The sequence below is a fragment of the Strix uralensis genome, chromosome 3 (genome assembly GCF_047716275.1).
Source record: "Strix uralensis isolate ZFMK-TIS-50842 chromosome 3, bStrUra1, whole genome shotgun sequence".
Lineage (NCBI taxonomy): Eukaryota > Metazoa > Chordata > Aves > Strigiformes > Strigidae > Strix > Strix uralensis.
Window position 1 is genome coordinate 108,423,972 of NC_133974.1, and position 18,166 is coordinate 108,442,137.

General features: G+C 43.5%; 1 protein-coding gene across 1 annotated transcript in view; it reads right to left on the reverse strand.

Moving 5' to 3' along the window:
* The window catches only part of TP53BP2 (tumor protein p53 binding protein 2), a 49,278-nt gene extending 40,854 nt beyond the window's left edge, over window positions 1-8,424 (reverse strand). Inside the window, exon 1 of the mRNA XM_074863815.1 lies at window positions 8,197-8,424. Within this exon, the coding sequence (XP_074719916.1) occupies window positions 8,197-8,223 (27 nt within the window). The 5' untranslated portion in view covers window positions 8,224-8,424. The remainder of the gene's footprint in view (window positions 1-8,196) is intronic.
* Window positions 8,425-18,166: the final 9,742 nt, after the last annotated feature.

Here is an 18,166-nt window from a genome sequence, read left to right on the forward strand (position 1 = left end):
AACAACGTTTTTGTGCAACACTGGAAAACCACACTGCAGAAAGGCCTCGTTGGCAAGACCTACATGCAATAGCATAGGAATAATGATGCAGAGGCAGCGCCGTTTCCATAGCTTCCCCACACAAACCTTTACTTGTAATAAAACATGTTCTCAAAAGGCTGGAAGACACAGTGTGGCTATCGCTGATAAAGTGGCTATGGGGCAGCATGACAAGTAGGCTATGCACTTCAGAAACACAGCTCATACATGACCCATGGCAGAGCTGCTTTGTTGGTTTTGGTATTTCACAAGAGAGCTTCGTGGCATTCTCCAAGGAGGTCTGGAGTATTTCGCTCAGCCCCTACACACAATGCCTTTCACAACTCCACGACACCTTGCTCCCTCCCTCTTTTGCAGCCAGAAATCAGTCACATTGCCTGCTATGTCAGCTTTTCCTGAACACTTCATTATGTTGAGACACACACACAGTCTTACTACAGCTGAGATCAGAGAACCTCTAACAAATTCTGGGAATCCCATCCTCTAGAGGGTTTTCCCAGCCCTGGGATGCCCAAAGATGGCAAGGATGGGTTTCACTTTCATGGAGAAGTCAGGGCAGGAGCCATCAATCACTGCTCTGCATGGCCCAGATACTGATCTGGGTGAGGTTCTGCATTCAGGGCAGCATACACTTACATAGGATGGAGAGCAGGGTGAAAAAAAGGTGTTTGCACACACTTTTTGGAAAAAAAAAAAAAAAAAAGAGAAGAGCACACCAAACAAAGAGAGCACCAGTCTCAAGCAGCAAGGAAATTGCCACCAAGTTCTAACTGTGCACAGGTAAAACAAACAGCTGAATAACAGCCCCAGCTACAGGGAGCAAGAGCCTTCATGGACATTTCTGTGCGATTTTCTAGCCCAGCCAGCTTTTACAACTTTAAATTTGTCCAGCAAAACTAAGGAATAGGGGGGTGAGATCCCTGTGTGTCTTGCTGAAGAGGCTTGTGGCTACTGAAACCCAAGAAGGGGACAGTCACCTTGCAGAAGGCCAAGCCTCCACACCTTGAGAATGCAAGAGGGATACTCTACCCCACTGCTTACGTGTAGTCGTCCTGCTCCTTATTTACACACTGCAAAGCTGCACCAGCAGGCTGTGGCTCCACTGGAGTACCAGAGCACATCAGTGGTTTGGTGCAGTCTAGAGCTCAAATGGGATAACAATGACAGCATTAAAAAAGAGCCCACTGAAGAAGATCTAAGAAAATATGGATTTTCCTCTTAAATGACAGAAGGAAACTGAAAGCAAGAAAAATACAAGATCCCAGATACTCTTCCTTAGCTTTCAATTTAAAGAAACAATGGGATTTAACACTCTATTGCAATAGAGTAAAACTAGTAATCTAAGCTTAGATCTGAATTGCTCCTTAAGCAGTTAAGCCTCACAAAATAAAAGTATCAAAATACAAGGAAAATCTCCTACTTATTCTGACAAAAACCAAAATGAAACGCATGTGCTGCTTTTTATATCCAAGATGACTTAAACAGTGAAACAGAAACACAAACTCTACACACATGTAAAGCATTTATGAACAAGCACCTCTTTTGGGGACTGTGCTCAAGCATGGAACAGAATGAAGGTTCTCTCCCCATTCATGATTAACCCTGCATAAGTCGGGGTACAGGCAATGTAATTACTTTCAGCAAGATCATTTAATACTTACACTGGATATGACAGACTTATATTACAGCTGCATCACAGTGTACCAGTTGGTTTGACCATACGGGTCTCCCAGCTCCCAGGCTGAACTCACTACATGACCTTTAACAAGTGGCTTAACTTCCCTGCAGCTTCCGCTCACTTTATTAAATGCTCTGATCCGTAGCAGTTAGTATTTTAGACCAGATGTTTGATATTGAATAACTCAAAATAGTAACATCAGAAGCTTTCAAGACAGCACTGTGAATGTGTCCATGTTTTTACTTGATTTTGCATACTGTAACTATAACCCAGACACACTACAGATAAAGGTTTTCCTGAATCAATTCTGTATCAAGAGAACTATGCAGAACAAGGGATAACTGCAGTACATGTTTAAGATGTATACGCTTTACTTTGCAAAAGGATGAAATAAAGATGTAAGGGTAGGATTTTCAAGAAAAAGGCAAGAAATGTTCCCCTAATCCTCCCTTTTAAAAGAGATGTCAATAAAAGCTAGGGCACTGCACGCAGCCATCTATCAAAGGATCATATCATATTAAGACTTGGAAGCATCACTGTAGCATAGAAGAAATTGGTACAGGAATGACGTTACCATCTCAGTAATAAAATTCTTGGTATTAATGACACAGCAACAAAACCCAAAGGGTTGTGTCCTTTAGACACAACTGGGTTCAACACCCACATAATGCCATTGCTATGGTGAAACAACTGGTGAGGACACATGCATGACTAACTCTAAACACTGCCAGCAAGATCCAGAATATTAATGATTAACAAGCAAGTAGCAAAAGCAAGCAGAAGACTGGTTTCTGCCTTTTAACATGTCCAGCATCATGAGAGTCATGATTGCCGTTCTGTCCTGGATTCACTCACGGTTCCCTCTCCTTGAACATTTAACCCAAACTACAGTAATAGTTATCTAACACTGTTTTAAACAATGTTTTGGGTCTTTCACCTTCCACAGAAAAGCCTGGAACCTCTAAAACAGTTAAGCAACAGTGACTAAGATAATTAAGTATACTTCACATGATGTCCAGGATTTCTAGTGACCTTTATACACAGTATCATCCGACTGTTTAAGAACTGAAGATCAAAAAGACTTTGCCTGACTCACAAGTGACTAAGCCCAGAGAAACGAGGCCTAAAGATAATAAAACTTGGAGCAAAGAGTTTTATCTGTTCATTGCCTCATGAATAGGAGCACCTTCCAGTTTCCAGAGCATTAAGTAAGTTTTTACACTTCACAGGAAGTCAAAAGCCCAGAGATTAAAATGATCTGGGGGTTCCTTTGTTATCAGTGGGGACACGCAAAAGGAAGCAAGAAGTCCTCCCTAGCTGTGCCACCAAGCCATGGGAGGTAGCTTGAGTCAGTCTCCTCCGGGTTATCCAGCTCCCTCTTCAGAGAGGCTGTACGGCAGCAAGGCACAAGTCTGCCCATAATTAAACAAGCTCAATAACACACACAGCGGGAGAGAAAGGAGAGTCCCCGAGGCAGACTACTAACAAGGACAGCAGCTAGACAAATGGAGCACTTTCAAGACAGTTTCTTAATCAATAATTTGAAAGGAATGCTAGGCACATTGCCATTCTGCTAGTTTATTCTGCTGAAATAACCTTTATACCTGCCTCTTTTAAAGTCCAACTGACTTGCATGTAAATTAATCCCAGAAAGCAGACCTGCTCGCTAATAAAGTGGAGATCCCATCTGGCAACACTAGGAAGAGGGGGGAAAAAAAAAAAAAAAAAGAAATCCTGTGAATTATCCACCCATCCCAAACTTCATCACTGCATACTAGCTCTTGAAACAGTAAATGCAAGAGGCCCACGAGGCACTCACACCCTGAACTGTTGAATAGATCAGAAGCAGCATAATTAGCTATTCCCACGGCTTCCACAGCTTGATCTGGTATGAATTTGTAATATTGCCCTTCCCCCATTTCTGATAAAAGCCACACAAAGAAACGAAGATATTTAACATACTGCAGCATAATCTAACACAAATTGCAGATGGAGGGCTAAGGTATTAAAAAGAGTCATCTGAGAAATTAAACACATTTAAAACTATTCCTGAAACAACTATTCATGGGACAGAAAAAAGAAAATCTTATTGTAACAACATGAAGGGGAGGGGGGGGGGGGGGGAGTACTTGGGAAACCTCAAGGCAGTATTTCCTCTTGTGCATAATGACAAGTCACAACCTATAAGAAGCACAAGAGGCAGGTTGAAGTTTAGAGGTAAGAATGTTGATCAAAACAATCACCTAAACTTTATTCAGCATTCTAGACAAAATACTTTAAACACTGAATACAATCATAATATTAAAACTTCCAAATGATTAACATTAAATGGAAATCCAAAGAACACACAACAGATACTAAATACTTCAATCAGATGAAGATAGGAGGCATATGCTCAGAAGTGCTCACAGTCTGAAGTCCCATTCATGCACTGAAATCCACACAGGCAGACAAGAAAACACAGTGTTAATGGCGGATAAACCTGATTGGAGCTTAAATAATTAAATGACTACAGGAAATGGGGCTGAGATCCTACTATCACTTATTGGTATCATAACAAGTTGTTAAACTCTACTGGGGTCAGTTTGCTTATAAACTTATAGCTGCTCATCTTACAAAGTGCAAGAGATTCATTTCTGTTAAAATTTCTTTAGTTAAGCTGCAAGAAAAGCATTTCCTAAGAAAACTGCCCAAGATGAACTACTACTACACTATTTCAGTAATTCAGAATCCATATGACAACTCCAATTAACTGCCTAATAGAGCAAAACAACCTTAGTTACAGGGGTTTTTTTAAAGGTTAAAAATACATTTAGAAAAAATATGCACATCCACAAAGTAGCGAGCATTCTGCAATGCAAATATGTACTTTAAGTCCAGCATTCACTGGAAATTACAGCTCAGAGACCACTTGGAACAAGGTGTTCAACAGACTTTACAAGGGAAGCACAACTCCTTATGGTATCAAAGTTGCAGCGTTAAACAAAGCGTAGTTTAACTTGATTAGAAAAGAACACGGTTATCAGGAAACTTCAATTTCAAAAATTTAAGTCATTTCTGATGATAGAAGGCAAAATTAATTTAGGAATCTAAGCACTCCCCAGCTTGCCTAGTTAGTCCCTAATCCTTACAATGTATCTGCATGTCTGGATCCATCCTGATTTCCAGGAGGCTCCCAATAACTACTGCACGTAAGACAAAATGCAAAATGGACCCTTATCTAGATCAAAGGGGTTTGATCCAAAGACTTCTCTGGACATTAAAGGGTAGCTCAATCTGTGTTACCTCCTACTATCTGCAAAAAGCCATTTATCCAGTATGCATAATGACGCAAATTATTTCTCAATACATGCTCATCTTTAGGGTAATAATGTAAAATAAGGGAGAGACACCAATTATGCTGCAGAAAAATATGCTATTTTAGAAAGTGTTTCCAGCTCCTTTTCACTACTTAACAGTACCAGTCACACTCCCACGAGCCTTCGCAGATGAAAGGTGACACAACTTCACACAGCTTGCCAGCATTAACCCTGTTATTACCTTCATCAGTACAGCTACACACAGATTACTTCATATTACACCCTTATGCAGACTTTTAATCACATTGTCCTGACATATGGTTACAGCAGCAGTTTAGCTCCTATCTGTCATCACCGCAAGGAAAACATTCCCATTTCAGGGTAGTCTCCCAGGAGCACGAGTAGTTATGCTGCTACAGCAGTTTCCAAGCTTTTCACTGGCAGCTACTCAAGAGGTGAATTCCTGGCTGGGCTCATGACTGCTGTAGTCCCCACTTGGGGGTCACAAGCCCTTCTGTGCTCCTTGCTCATGCTACCTTCTGGAGATAGGGAGAAGTAGACCTGGAACAGAGTTAAAATCTTATAGAGACAATTTTATTTGGAGGGTAGGGAAGAGAAAGAGACATAAGTAATGTTAAGCAAGAAACAAATTCTGCAGATGGTTTAGGGCCAGCCTACTACTCATTCAAACAATGCAGATAAAGATACTCGAGTCCATGAACACCTCATTAGTGTGTAAATAAAGGAGCACTCAGATGACCTGCTTGCTTCCGACTTCCTTCAAACCCTCCTTCTCTTCCCACCCAAAACTCTTTCAACCTCTTTATAAAGAGAAATGAGAATTAGTTCAGTGGGTGGAGAAAAAAAAAAAAAAAAAAGAAGAGACAAGGAAATCTGTAGAAACACTTACAAAAAAGATAAATATTAAGACTTACTTCTGGCACTGCATTTTCCACACTTTTGTATTCACCTTCAGGTGAGTATATTTATTATAAAATGTTTTCAAAGTGGCAAATGTCTATTTGCCCCACAGCCAGTGGACCACAGCACTTGTTTAACAACCTTTTGCACTGTTTAATATAACTGTTGGATACCTTATCCCTCTGAAGATTACACTAAAACAACTCGGTTTTTTAAAAAGGTGAATTAAAGTTCTCATACTCATAACACTTATATTTTTAATTCCTTTAGCCACGTTCAGCCCTCACAAATCTTTCATTATTCACAGTAAACACAGTGTAAAAAGCATGTATCCATCCCTTTATTTATGAGTTAAAAACCAGAATCACTAATGAGTTGAGTCATCAGCCAAAGTCTGAGCCACCAGAGCAATGCAGACTCTGGAACTTGTCATCTGCAAACGCTGATGGGATAAGACTACTCCTGCTTGTTTTCTCCTTTATTTGAACTCAGTGACAGGCAACTGGCCAGCAACATCTCTTTGAGATTTTGCTGTTGTACAAGAGTGCTTATCTAGCTCGGTTTTGACATGGGGTGAATTAACACCTTATTATTATATTTACTGCTTGTTTTTCTCAGTTTTTCATGGGTAGACAACAGCAGAGTTGCACAACACATTGACTATTTAATCTGTAGTTGGGCTCATATTGTCTGTTCCTCCCTCATTAGTTACAGCAACAGTCACCCAGCCTTCTCTAGTGTTCTGCGAGATCAAATTATCGCTCATTATTTCCTCCTAATTGCAGAGGAAGAACCTCACACCGACGGCAAAACAAGCATCCCTGAAACGCCCATATCCTTCCAGCACGGGTTCCCCAGTTTCACCTCCCAGTACAGTTCCTTCACTTGCTTCAGTCAGCTCCTGGAAGAGTTAAACTGGAAATAATTTTTAACATAAGACTACTGTTGACAGGACTACCTATGCGTGCAGAGCTACTCGGTACCAAGCGAGGTAAGGCAGGCTGGATCGCCCCAGGGAGGATGGCAGAGAGTACATTTTAAAGCACCCTCCACTCGGACTAAACAGGTATTAAACTTGCTGGGATTTTCTGTACAGTCTTTCAGAACAGAATCACAGAATCGTCTAGGTTGGAAAAGACCTTGAAGATCATCCAGTCCAACCATTAACCTAACACTGACAGTTCCCAACTACACCATATCCCTCAGCGCTATGACAGATTATGGATTTCATAGGGCATCCATTATGGATTTCATAGGGCATCCCTGTTGGTAAAACCAGGTATTCGTAGGCAGGCATACTTTTTAAGGAAACTAAGTATATCATGGCATCACCTTCACGTATTTTGTGCTGAAAACTAAGCCAAGCTGCTGTGCTATACTTTCATCCAACTTCAGCTGACAAAATCGGTGTAGTTTTAAAATTCACGTTAAAACTCCGACAGGAGGTGGTCCTCCCTCTCCTTTGGAAAGTGTTAAAGCAGAGACACCTCCCAGAGCAGGGCAGGTTTAACACACACAGACGTGAACAACTCCTGAAACTCCCCCAGCCGGGGCTGGGAATACCTACCCCGAGAGCTCCTCATCACTTTCAACCGCAAACAACATGGACACCATCTTCCTCCCGGAGTCCGGGCACTCGAAAACAAACCCACCCCCCACTCCCACGAAGCAGCAGATACGGCTCGTTTCAAAGCAACTTTGAGAACTTCACACCATTAAAAAAAAAAAAGCAGGGTTCAGAGGAGGTGCCCGCTTACCCCGCGGCGAGCGGAGCGAGCAGCCCCAGCGGGACGGCCTTATCCGCCCCCCCCCCCTCCCCCGGAGCAGGGCGAAGGAAGATACCGGGCGCTGTGAGGCCCCCCCCCCCCCCCCTCCGCCGGCACCCCGGGGCCCCGCAGCCCCCCCCTTCCCCCCGCCCTGGCTCCGCTCCAGCGGGCCCGTCTAACAAGTTGATCCCGCCGTGAAAGAGGAAGAAAAAGAAAAGCTGAGGGGGAAAAAAAAAAAAAAAAAAAGCCGGGAGGGGGAGGGGAAGCCCCTGCGCGCCCGCGGAGCCCGCCCTGGGCGGAGGGAGGGAGGAAGAGAGGAAGGGAGGGAGAAGAGAGAGGGAGGAGGGAGAAGGAAGGCAGGTCGCCCCCCCCCACGTTCACAGGATCCATTTTCCCTCCCGCTGCCCCGCTCCAACTTTCCGCGCCCCAGGGGCGGCCCCCAGGCGCCACCCGCCGCGCCGAGCCCCCCCGGCCCGGCCCGCCCGGCACTCACCGGCATCATCTTGGAGCCGAACCGCATGGGGGCGGCCGGTGCCGGCCCCACCGCCCGGAGCGGGAGACCGGCGACCCGGGAGGCGGAGGGCCTGCGCTGCCGCCGGGACGCGCTGGGAGACCTGTTGCGGGAGGCGCCCGGCCCAGCCTCGCTGCCCAGCCTCCGCTTTGTTCCCACCGGGTGCTGCTCTCCCACCGCTACCGTCGCCCCCGGCTCCGCTCCGAAACTAACCCCGGCCCGGCGAGGAGGAGCCGCCGCGCCCCGCCCGCCGCCCACCCCCGGGAGGGGCCGGCCCGCCTCCTACCCCCCGCCGGGGGTGCCCGGCCCGGGGGCGCCGCCGCGCCGCGCCCGGCCCCGGCCGACCGGGGGCTGCACTGCCACGGCCGGTGCGGCGGGGGTCAGCCCGCCCAGGACTGCGTGAGTCCCCCCGGGTCACCTCCTCCGGCACGTCCCTCCGAGAAGCGCCGGGCCCCACGCAGGGCAGGGGCACACACAGCACCGGTCCCGCCCCGAGGAAGCCTCCCGGGGCCGGCCGCGGGGCGGCGCGGGGGAGGGGGCAGCCACCGGGCAAGGTCAGGCTTCGACACCGGAGCCGCCCCCCGGCTGTGCCGCCGGCCCTGCCGCCGCACACGGGCGGTCCCGCCGATACTCCCCTTCTAGCTCCCCGGGCACGCGGCCGGGTTCGCAGCCCTGCCCAAGGTACGTTTTACTGGCTTGGCTGTTTTTTAGTTGGACCTGGCAGTCGAGCTACAGGGGCCAAGTTAAACCCCGCAGAACAACGCTGAGGTGTCAAAACAAAGTCCTCGAGACCCGTATTAAGGTCGGGCTGTGCAAAAAGCAACCCCGCAAATCTTTTACACCCACTTAAAAAGGGGAAAGAAAAAAAAGTTTTCCCTTCCCTGGACCGGAGTGCGGGATACCCGTATCAAACCCAGCTACTTTGCTAGCAGCGCTTCAAAAGCTCAGGGAAGGCTCGGAAGAAAAGTATGTTAAATGAGCACCGTTACTGGGCTCTCTGCAGCAAAACCAGCTCCATCTGTTTTTCCTACTCGTATTAAAATCTTCGCAGTAATTAAAAAGGATAAAAGGGAAGAGGATTAGAAGTTTCCAGATGAAGGGAGAACAAAACTCAGACCTAGTTTGTATATAAACATCTCTTTTTCTACAGCAGTAAAGAAACCTTAGCAGCATTGATAAAAGCCCCGGGAGCTCCTATGCAATAATCAAGTATTGTTCAATACAACACTCTTGCAGCTGGGGGGGGTGCTAAAAAAAAGTCAGAAACATGTATTTCTGTAGTTGTCTAATTACAGCAAAGAAAAACAAAACACTTTTTTTTTTTTTTTTGCTACAGCGCTTTGAAATACAGCAATATTTAAAACATGCCAAGTGTCTCGCATCTGTTTTAAATCCGCTGTACAAAGTCTCCCGCCGCCCGCTCACACCTCCGGGAGCGTTTCGCTTTCGAAAGAGCCACCTGCGGGGGCGGCAGGACCGGCCCGGGGGGGGGCTGGCCCGGCCATCTCCCCGTAGCCATGACCAGCTTTAACTACCCCCCCAGTACGTTTATTCTTCCACAAGAGGCGGCGGCGCGGCGCGGGGCGGGGCCCCACGCCGCCCGAGGCCGCTCCCGCCTCCCTCCCCGCGGAGCTCGCCCCCCGTTCCCGGGCCGGTCCCCGCCCCGCCGCCAGCGCCGACCAATGAGGAGGCGCCGACGACGACATGACATCACCTTCCCCGACGCCTATTGGGTAGCTCGCGCAAACAGCGCGCTGTCTCCCGGCAACACCGTGGCGTCACGACACCGCCCTGTAACCCTCCGCGCCCCGCGGCGGGCGGATGGCGGCTACCCCCGGCCCCGCACCCCGCGGCTCTCCTGGGAGAAACCCGCGCCCCCCGGCAGCACCAGCCGCCGTCGGTTTGACTCTGCGCGGCTGTGGGACGGAAGGGCTGGAAACACGCGCCCTCAACCACGAGCTAAGCCCAGCACCGCGGCTCCCGCCGCGCCGCGCCCGAGCTCCTCACTGATTTCATTTGGTAGTTTTTTCAACTCGAGTTTTGGATTTATTTTACAATATAAAAACGTTCCATAGAAAAATTTACATATAAAAATGTTACAGGCCGAAGCACGTGGCAAGAGAGAACCAAAATTCTGCAAATCTCTACTGAATTTTTAGGGCCATCTAGCTGGTAAGGGATAAAATAAGGGGTACAGTCTTTGAATGTATCCCCCAAATACAGACACAAATTATTTCTAATAATAATTAGAATATCAGAATAACAATTTCTAAGCCTGTAAAATAAAACTGGAAATGGTTAGGTAAAAATCAGCTACAAAAGAGGTTTCAGATGCATGTATGTGTGTGGTAACTACATTTTGCAAGTGCATGCTTCTTGCAGGTCAATCCGCAGAAGTCTCTGTTGGCACAACTTCTAATTTTTACATCTTCCACACAAAACTACAACCCCATCCCTGCTAAGGAAATGAAGCTCCAAGGGGTGCACCTATTTTTCTTCCAGTTTCTGTCCAGGCTCTGTGACTCATATGCTGTGATGGAGGCTCTCTGTGCCATCTGGCCAGGCACTTTAGATCACAGCTTCCCTCCAACGCAGGAGGCAACACTCGCCAGGTTTGCAGGTAAATCGGGGTCAAAACCATGCACACCTGTGTGTATCTTAGCAGCAGTGCTTACCTTCCCTATGGATTTCTTACTTTCCCTGTGGCATCCCACATTTCTGCCTCTTAGAGCAATTCAGGCATGATTTCACTAGATAAGCATGACATGAATTTCCCACAACAAGTTACTAATTACAGGAAAGATTTTTAGTTTTACGAGGGAGTAGATGGTTCCACTCCGGTGGGAAGAAACACGTAAGGGTTTCTGACCACAGGTTCAATCTCCAGAGTGACAACAGTTGGAGATAACTGAGTCACGCACAAGAGACTTGGAAGGGGCAACAGTTCTCAGTCCTGCATGTAGAGAGCTATCACAAAAAGGAAGAGAAGGTGAGATCCGCAGGATCTGGAGCCAACAGCACAGACAGCTGAAGCTCTGCACCTCTTCCCTCGCTCCCACTACTCTTGGCAGCCTGTCCAGAGCATGCTGCAGCTGACTAAGACCACGTGCAGTTCCCTAGAAGCAATCACAGCAAGGGTCCAGGGGAAGCTAATACTCATGGAATTGCTTGAAAAGTATCCAAGAAAAGGAAAAAAACAGCACCAAACAAAAACGTAGCAGAATCATTCTCTCCACAAGAAATCTACTTGATCTGAACCACAGAAACTTGCAGTAGAAGAAAGATGTTACAGTAGTGGTAATGACAGTCATCAGAAACCAATAGCATCTCTTTTCTTGCCATTAGTCTCATCATATGATAGGATCAGGGGGAGGAGGGCTGGGAAGACACTGCTGTGTTTCATGCCTTCAGCACACTACATAAAACTCCAAAACTTCAGTTAATTCCTTCTGTGCTGTATCTAAGCAATTTTAACAGTACCTTCTCATCCTCTTCTCTATTACCCTGCCTAAAACCATCTCCAGACCAGTCAAGTCTTCTTTTACAGTCCTGACACAATTAAGAGGATTATCAGGCAACATCTCTTTTGCAATCCCTTGTAATAATTAAAAAAAAGCTGTACCTGCCAGTCGCTTATACTTTAATAACCCCTTTAATTCTTCAGCAGAAAGATGAACCTGATTCTTAGACTGTTTCTAAGACAGTAATTTCAGAGAGAGTTTGTCAGAAATCAACACAATGTAAAAGAAGCAGGAGGCCAGCTGGTTTACATTTGCTGTTCACTGCCACCTACTGTTAAAACTCCACCAAGTCAAATCTCTGAGTAATTTTCGAGGGATACTGCTTAAGAACGCAGAAAGAAGGGAAAGCTTTGGAATCGAGATGGCTGGAGGGAAAAAAAAAAAAAAAGGGAACATGTCGAGAGAATTGCTCACTTAAACTCAGCGGGCTGGGGCACAGCACAGCACCTTCACAAGTCTGGATTATTTCCAGCAGTGTTGAACTTCTGGCACCTAATTTATACAGCTAGTCTCCTGCTCAAGATAAGGCTTTTCTAGATGGTGATTCAAAGCAAAGGCCTCGACTAGTCAGTATTGTCAAATTTCCTCACAAAGAAAAAAAAGTAGCTATAGAAAAGAAAACTGGTGGTTTTATGCTTTCAGCACCTTCATACAGTTCTGCTAATTCACCAGATGTCTGCCAGTGGTTGTTAGATTCATTTTCATTATTTAATGTTACATTTTTACTATTTATTTTGTTTTAAAAACATAAGATAACAGATCTTGCACTGGAAACAATTTTGGTGAAACCTGTTCCACAGCAATGACTGAGTCTACCTCCCAGATGGAAAAAAGAAGTTCACTAGATCCAAAATCTGCAGCTGAGATTCATGAAATCCTTAGAGGATTCTGCTAAGCACATCAGCTAGGACATCCCACATTATCCCAGCGGCTGCTTCGAAAGCAAAAGCCTTTGCTCTATGCCACATTCAAAAGACTACATCAAGAAGCATTTAGCAGGTATAAATTTTAAATTAAGACACGGTGGCTTGCTACAACTTCTGTCAAGTCCAATTCTTTAAGTATAAAGGGTTTCTTTGGCACTGAGGAGTGATAGATATACCTTCCTCCTGGTGATAAGCTACTTCTCTCTAAAACATCTGTGTCTGGCAAATGAAATTACTCTCTTCAGCTGCAATCCCCTTCAGGAAATTTATCACATCAGTACATGCTTAATGAAGATCACCATCAGGCCCCTACTTGAATGGTTTGTGTTTTGTTGAAGGCTATATTCTGTTGTCAATGAAGTCCATGTTGGTTGTGACATATACTTCCTTATTCACACACAGATGACACTGATTTAAAATCTAAACAACAAATTGTATTCTGTCACATTCCTATGCCACAGCTGAAGCAAAACCTAAATTTTCCCAACACAAGGAAGTGCTGAGTTACATTTACCTCACTCAGAGGCATGAGAGCCAGTCTCTTGCTTTGTGAAAGCACTTCCTTCTGTACAAAGTGAATATAAACTTTGTTGGTCATTGTATATGTGAACTGGTAATGTATGCAAGCAACTACATGAGACAACAGAGGTTCAGGTTCAGACTCTGTAACCTTAAAGTTAATTAAAAAATATTTCTGGTTTAACTTGCATCCTCTCTGTAAACCAATCCCATTATCTAACTTGTGCGAGTCACACATGCACCCACTGTGTAAAGTACATACTCAATCACGTTACTCAGGAAGCTAGTAATTATACGGAGCCTGCAGCACCCAGAAACCAGCAGCACTCAGAAACTGCTTTAGAAATTTGCATCAATTTTGCTGCAACCTATTCAGCTTTTAAGCTGATAAATTAACAACGGTTTCAAAGGATGATTCTATAAAAGTAGAAAGTGACATTAATACCACTGCATGCAAGCATCACTCACAGTAAACAAAAGTCTTCCATTTATTGTAGATCAACCACGACTTATTTAACTTCAGAAAACTAAAGCTTCTCCAACTTCTTCAGTTACTTGCTAGAAGAAAATGCTAATTTCCTCACTCAAAATTCTTTTCCATGTAATTTAAATTCAGATTTTTTTTTTCCATAGGTAATTTAACAACCAGCTAGGTAAAGCAAGTTTGCACTGTTTTAAAGAGATGAGAAATAAACTTCCTCTTCCATTAGCTTCCAGCATATTTGAACAAAATGTAGGCTGACACAAATTAGTGTTTTGTGTGCATCATACACAGCTGCCATTCATCTCAATAACTAAATTATATTCACTAGACTCACTCTGGATCCCTGTGAATTTATGTCTGCACAGATCCTGACAGAAGACCCTCTGTAACAAAATGTCTGTTTAAGGCAATTACAGCAATGGGAGAAAGCCGTATCTGCCTGTAGCAACTCACCCAGCCCCATAAGGGAGTTGGTCAGTGAGGAAGAACAGGGAAGGAACTAATATGCTCATTAAGCACATAAATATTCCGCTATTGCAAACAGGACTTCTGTGATCAAAATCCCATTCCTTAACCAGAAACTTTAAGACACTGATTGGCCACACAGTGATGCTGAACCTTCATCTCAGCTGGATGTTTAGAGGAGGCAGAGAGTTAAATTAACACTGCCATTTTACTGTTGCCTTGCCCCTATTTCTCAGCTGCCCAGAAGCCAGCCTTAACTCATGCTAGCAGTCCCTCTGGAGTCAAGAGAGGATGAAACCAGAAGGATTTCAGAAAATGCAAAATCATTTCAAGATCAGGCCCCCCACAATTTCTTTTTTTGTAAAGTGACTGCAGGACTGAGCAGACCACGTCTTTGTTAATGTATTCCCCTGGTTAATTTATGTATCTTGCACCTTCTCACACAGAGCTATAGTCCTGTGCCTCAGCAAATCAAACTCTGCTTTAGATAACCGTGGCAGATACAGGTACATGGTCTATAAGTGACAACAGACACTTTGGGAGCTGTCTTTTTATTATACATCAACATTATTGATGCAGTTTGTCACATCAGTGATGTTTCACTGAGCTGAACTGATGAGACACAGAGAGACATTATTAATGTCTTGACTGAATTGTCTTTATCATAGTGTAAATATGTGGTAATATACTAAAATCGAAGGAACTCCTTGGAACTTACATCAAAACTGAGCCCCTACTAATGGTGGAAACTGATTGTCTGTCCTAGGGCTTGTGAACATCCTACAAGAAAATAATACAGAGAACCAGTAAAAGTCATGCAATCTAATTATCTCCTTAAATCTCCTTTTTGTTTATATAAGCTTTTCTACTGAGCTTACCTCTGAGTACAGTTGTGTGAGGATATGTAACCTGACCAAGATAACATGTTATCCAGTACCTGATTCTGCAGTCCTCTTTCAAGAAACATATTTTGACTCCAAGAAAATAGAAAAATTATTTGTCTGAACCCTTGTCCTTTTCATCTCCCAAGTACATCAGTTTACCTAATTAATACATTACATGTCTACAAACCCCTACTTTCTTGTGGATTTGAAAATACTTTTAGTTAAATCTTGAAATTAAAACAGAAAAACGTATTTAATGAAAGCTTGACTGTGCAACATGCCTAGCCTACAAAAACCACTCGAGATTAGTCTGGTCCCCATACTTTTAGCTGAGAAAAATCTACAGAAGCTGTATTTTCTTTCATCCTGCCTTCTACCTGTTTTCCTTTTGCTTCTACCTCTAATTTTCCAGGGAGCATTACATTCTTCTGCCTTTCAACTTCAGCTTATGATTACTATCAGATACCTAATATATGGTATTACAAATAAATTAAGAGGTAGATCTAGATTTTAGAGGCAGTTTCTCAACCAGCTTTTTATGCAATGAGTAGCACTTCTGGGCGCAACACTGGTTAAACTACAAAGGATCCATTAAAATATTTATATTGATTTAATTAAACTGGGATTCCATTCATATCTGAAGCTGACTCCACACAATAATAATTATTGTTACCTATTAATGGATCAAAAGTCTCAGCTGCAAAACATGAATCTGTGCAAATCTACACTCCTGTCTACATTTGTTAGGAACATTCTAAAAGGAAATTCTAATTTGGCTTTTTTTCCATTTCTTTTTTAATGCCCATCAAAAAAAGACCTTTAAGCAAGGCTTTACTCTGCCTCAGTGTCCAGCAGCCACCTGAATGAAAATATAGCTTTGCGAATATACCAGACTTCTTTCAAATTTAGCACCTCTTAAAAAAATCCTTAATATTCATAAAGTGAGCAAACTGCTACCACCCCAGAGAAGAAAATGTGCCATGTGGGAAGGCATTTTCTATTTTTCTATTGATTACACTAACTTAATAAAACAAATCTGTTCTCCTCCCACCCAACTTCTGCTCTTATCCTCAGTTTCTGAGCGCATTACTTACTCCTCTTTGCTCCTATATTCCTCATTAACATGCCAGTTCTTGACCTAGTTACACACCTTCCTTCACCTCTATCCCCTGCTGCTAGATTTCTTCCCCTATCCCTGTTTTCCCAGACATCTGCTTGTTATCTCCTGCTTCTCACTCTCTTTCTCCCCTTCCCTGAAACTCTTCTCCTTTCTCATGTTTGATAGTTACAACTGTCCTTTTATTTAAGCCAGGATCCTTCCTCCTCACCATGGCTCTTGTTGCTGCTTGCTTCCACACAAAGTCCAAACAAAATATTCCACGTACTTTCGGTAAAATTTCACAGTCTCTGCTGTCCTCAACAGACCACACTCAAATCAGTTGGGAGCACAATATAAGTACGGTCTTATTAGCTTGTTGCAAGCTGAGAGGTTAAATCTGTTCAGTATAGACACATCTAAGAATTTCACTGACAAATTTTAAGACAAGTAATGAGATTTTACAAAGATTTATGACATAAAAATTTTCTGCAGGTTACTACAAAGAAAGCAAACCAGATATCCTTGGCCCAGGCAGCCTTCCTTTTAAACCTCATAATCCTAGCCCAAAGTACAGAGACATCAAAGTGTCATCTCTCCAAAAATAAACAAAAAGATTACGAGAATTTTTGCTGAAAAGGGGCAAAACAATACATTTCCCCTAACATCCTTCTTGTGAGTCACTGAGACGTTTCCAAAACATTTCAGTCCAACTCTACTTATAATTCTCACATAATATAGTCGAAACTAAGGCTATTTCAAGATTTTTTAAATCTTACAAGCACTGCAGAAATCTAAATGAGTGGTAGCCCAAATAAGGCAAATGAGGTAAGTATCCTGCACGAGCTGTAAAATATTGACAAAATGTTTGCATGTTACTTGACATGCAATAGACTCTACATAACTTTATTTCATCCCTTTCAGGAAGTATTATCAAGTTGTCTGGCTTCACACGCTCCCATAGTAACTGAAAAGTTAAGCCACTAGAGAGTCTGTGATGGGGATTTTATGAAAGCGCATGCAGTCTGCATTTTTGCAAATTTATGCAAAGTGATGCATGCTCGGAAAAATGACAAAAGATACATTGGGGAAGGATGTGAATCAGAACCTGGAAGGAGGCAGAATTAGCCCATTTACTGAAGCAGACATTAACTATAAAGCTATTTATGTAGTTATAGTTAATAATATAAAATATATATAGTGCATATAATGAACATATTCTACTTAGTAATATAATAAACATACAGAATATAGTAATATAATAAACATACAGAACATACAGATTATATTTATTAAACATAAAGCTATACCTTAAAACCTCAAATTTTTCAAAGTGTATGACAAAAAAAAATGCATTCTTGAAACTATCTTAAATTATATATGCTTAGGTAGGATGAAAAAAACCACTTGCTTTTAAAGCATTAACGGACTGCCAGTCCAAGCTTCACATGCCAAGTCACAAGTTTATAAAGAACTCTCCTGAGTGTGTTTTAAATTGCTGAGTGTGCATGTGAAAGGAGATCAGGTCCTAAAATCATGCACAAGAATAAAACCCTTGTTCCAAGATAGCCGGATCATTTTACAACAGCATTGATGAGTTGAGGGGCGGGGGGAGCAAAACACTTCCAAATCCGTACAAGGCACACAGTGTTCTGCTCCCAAAAAGGAAATATTAATTTCAGTGCACATTTTTGGAGTGCCATTAGGATGACACACATAAAGGCTTACCCTTGCATTTGCCCTGCTCCCAAGTTAATCCTCTTCCAGTTGCAGTTTTTTTCTTTTAAGAAAAAGGTTGCAGGTAGGTTTCTGAGGAAAAGGGGAAGTTGCACATGAAAGAAATGGGTTAAGATAAACCTTCAAAGAGATGTATGGCTGAAAAAAATGTACAGGGATGCTGCAGGCAGCTAATGCTTTAGTCCTGTAATATTTTAAGCTGTACAACCTTGGTGCAGGTACAGCAACAAGCGGTCCCCTTCTCCCCAAACATTTTATGTCTTTTTCCCATACGCTTTGCTACCATCACTTTTGGCATTCACCTAGTGATTTTCTTTGGC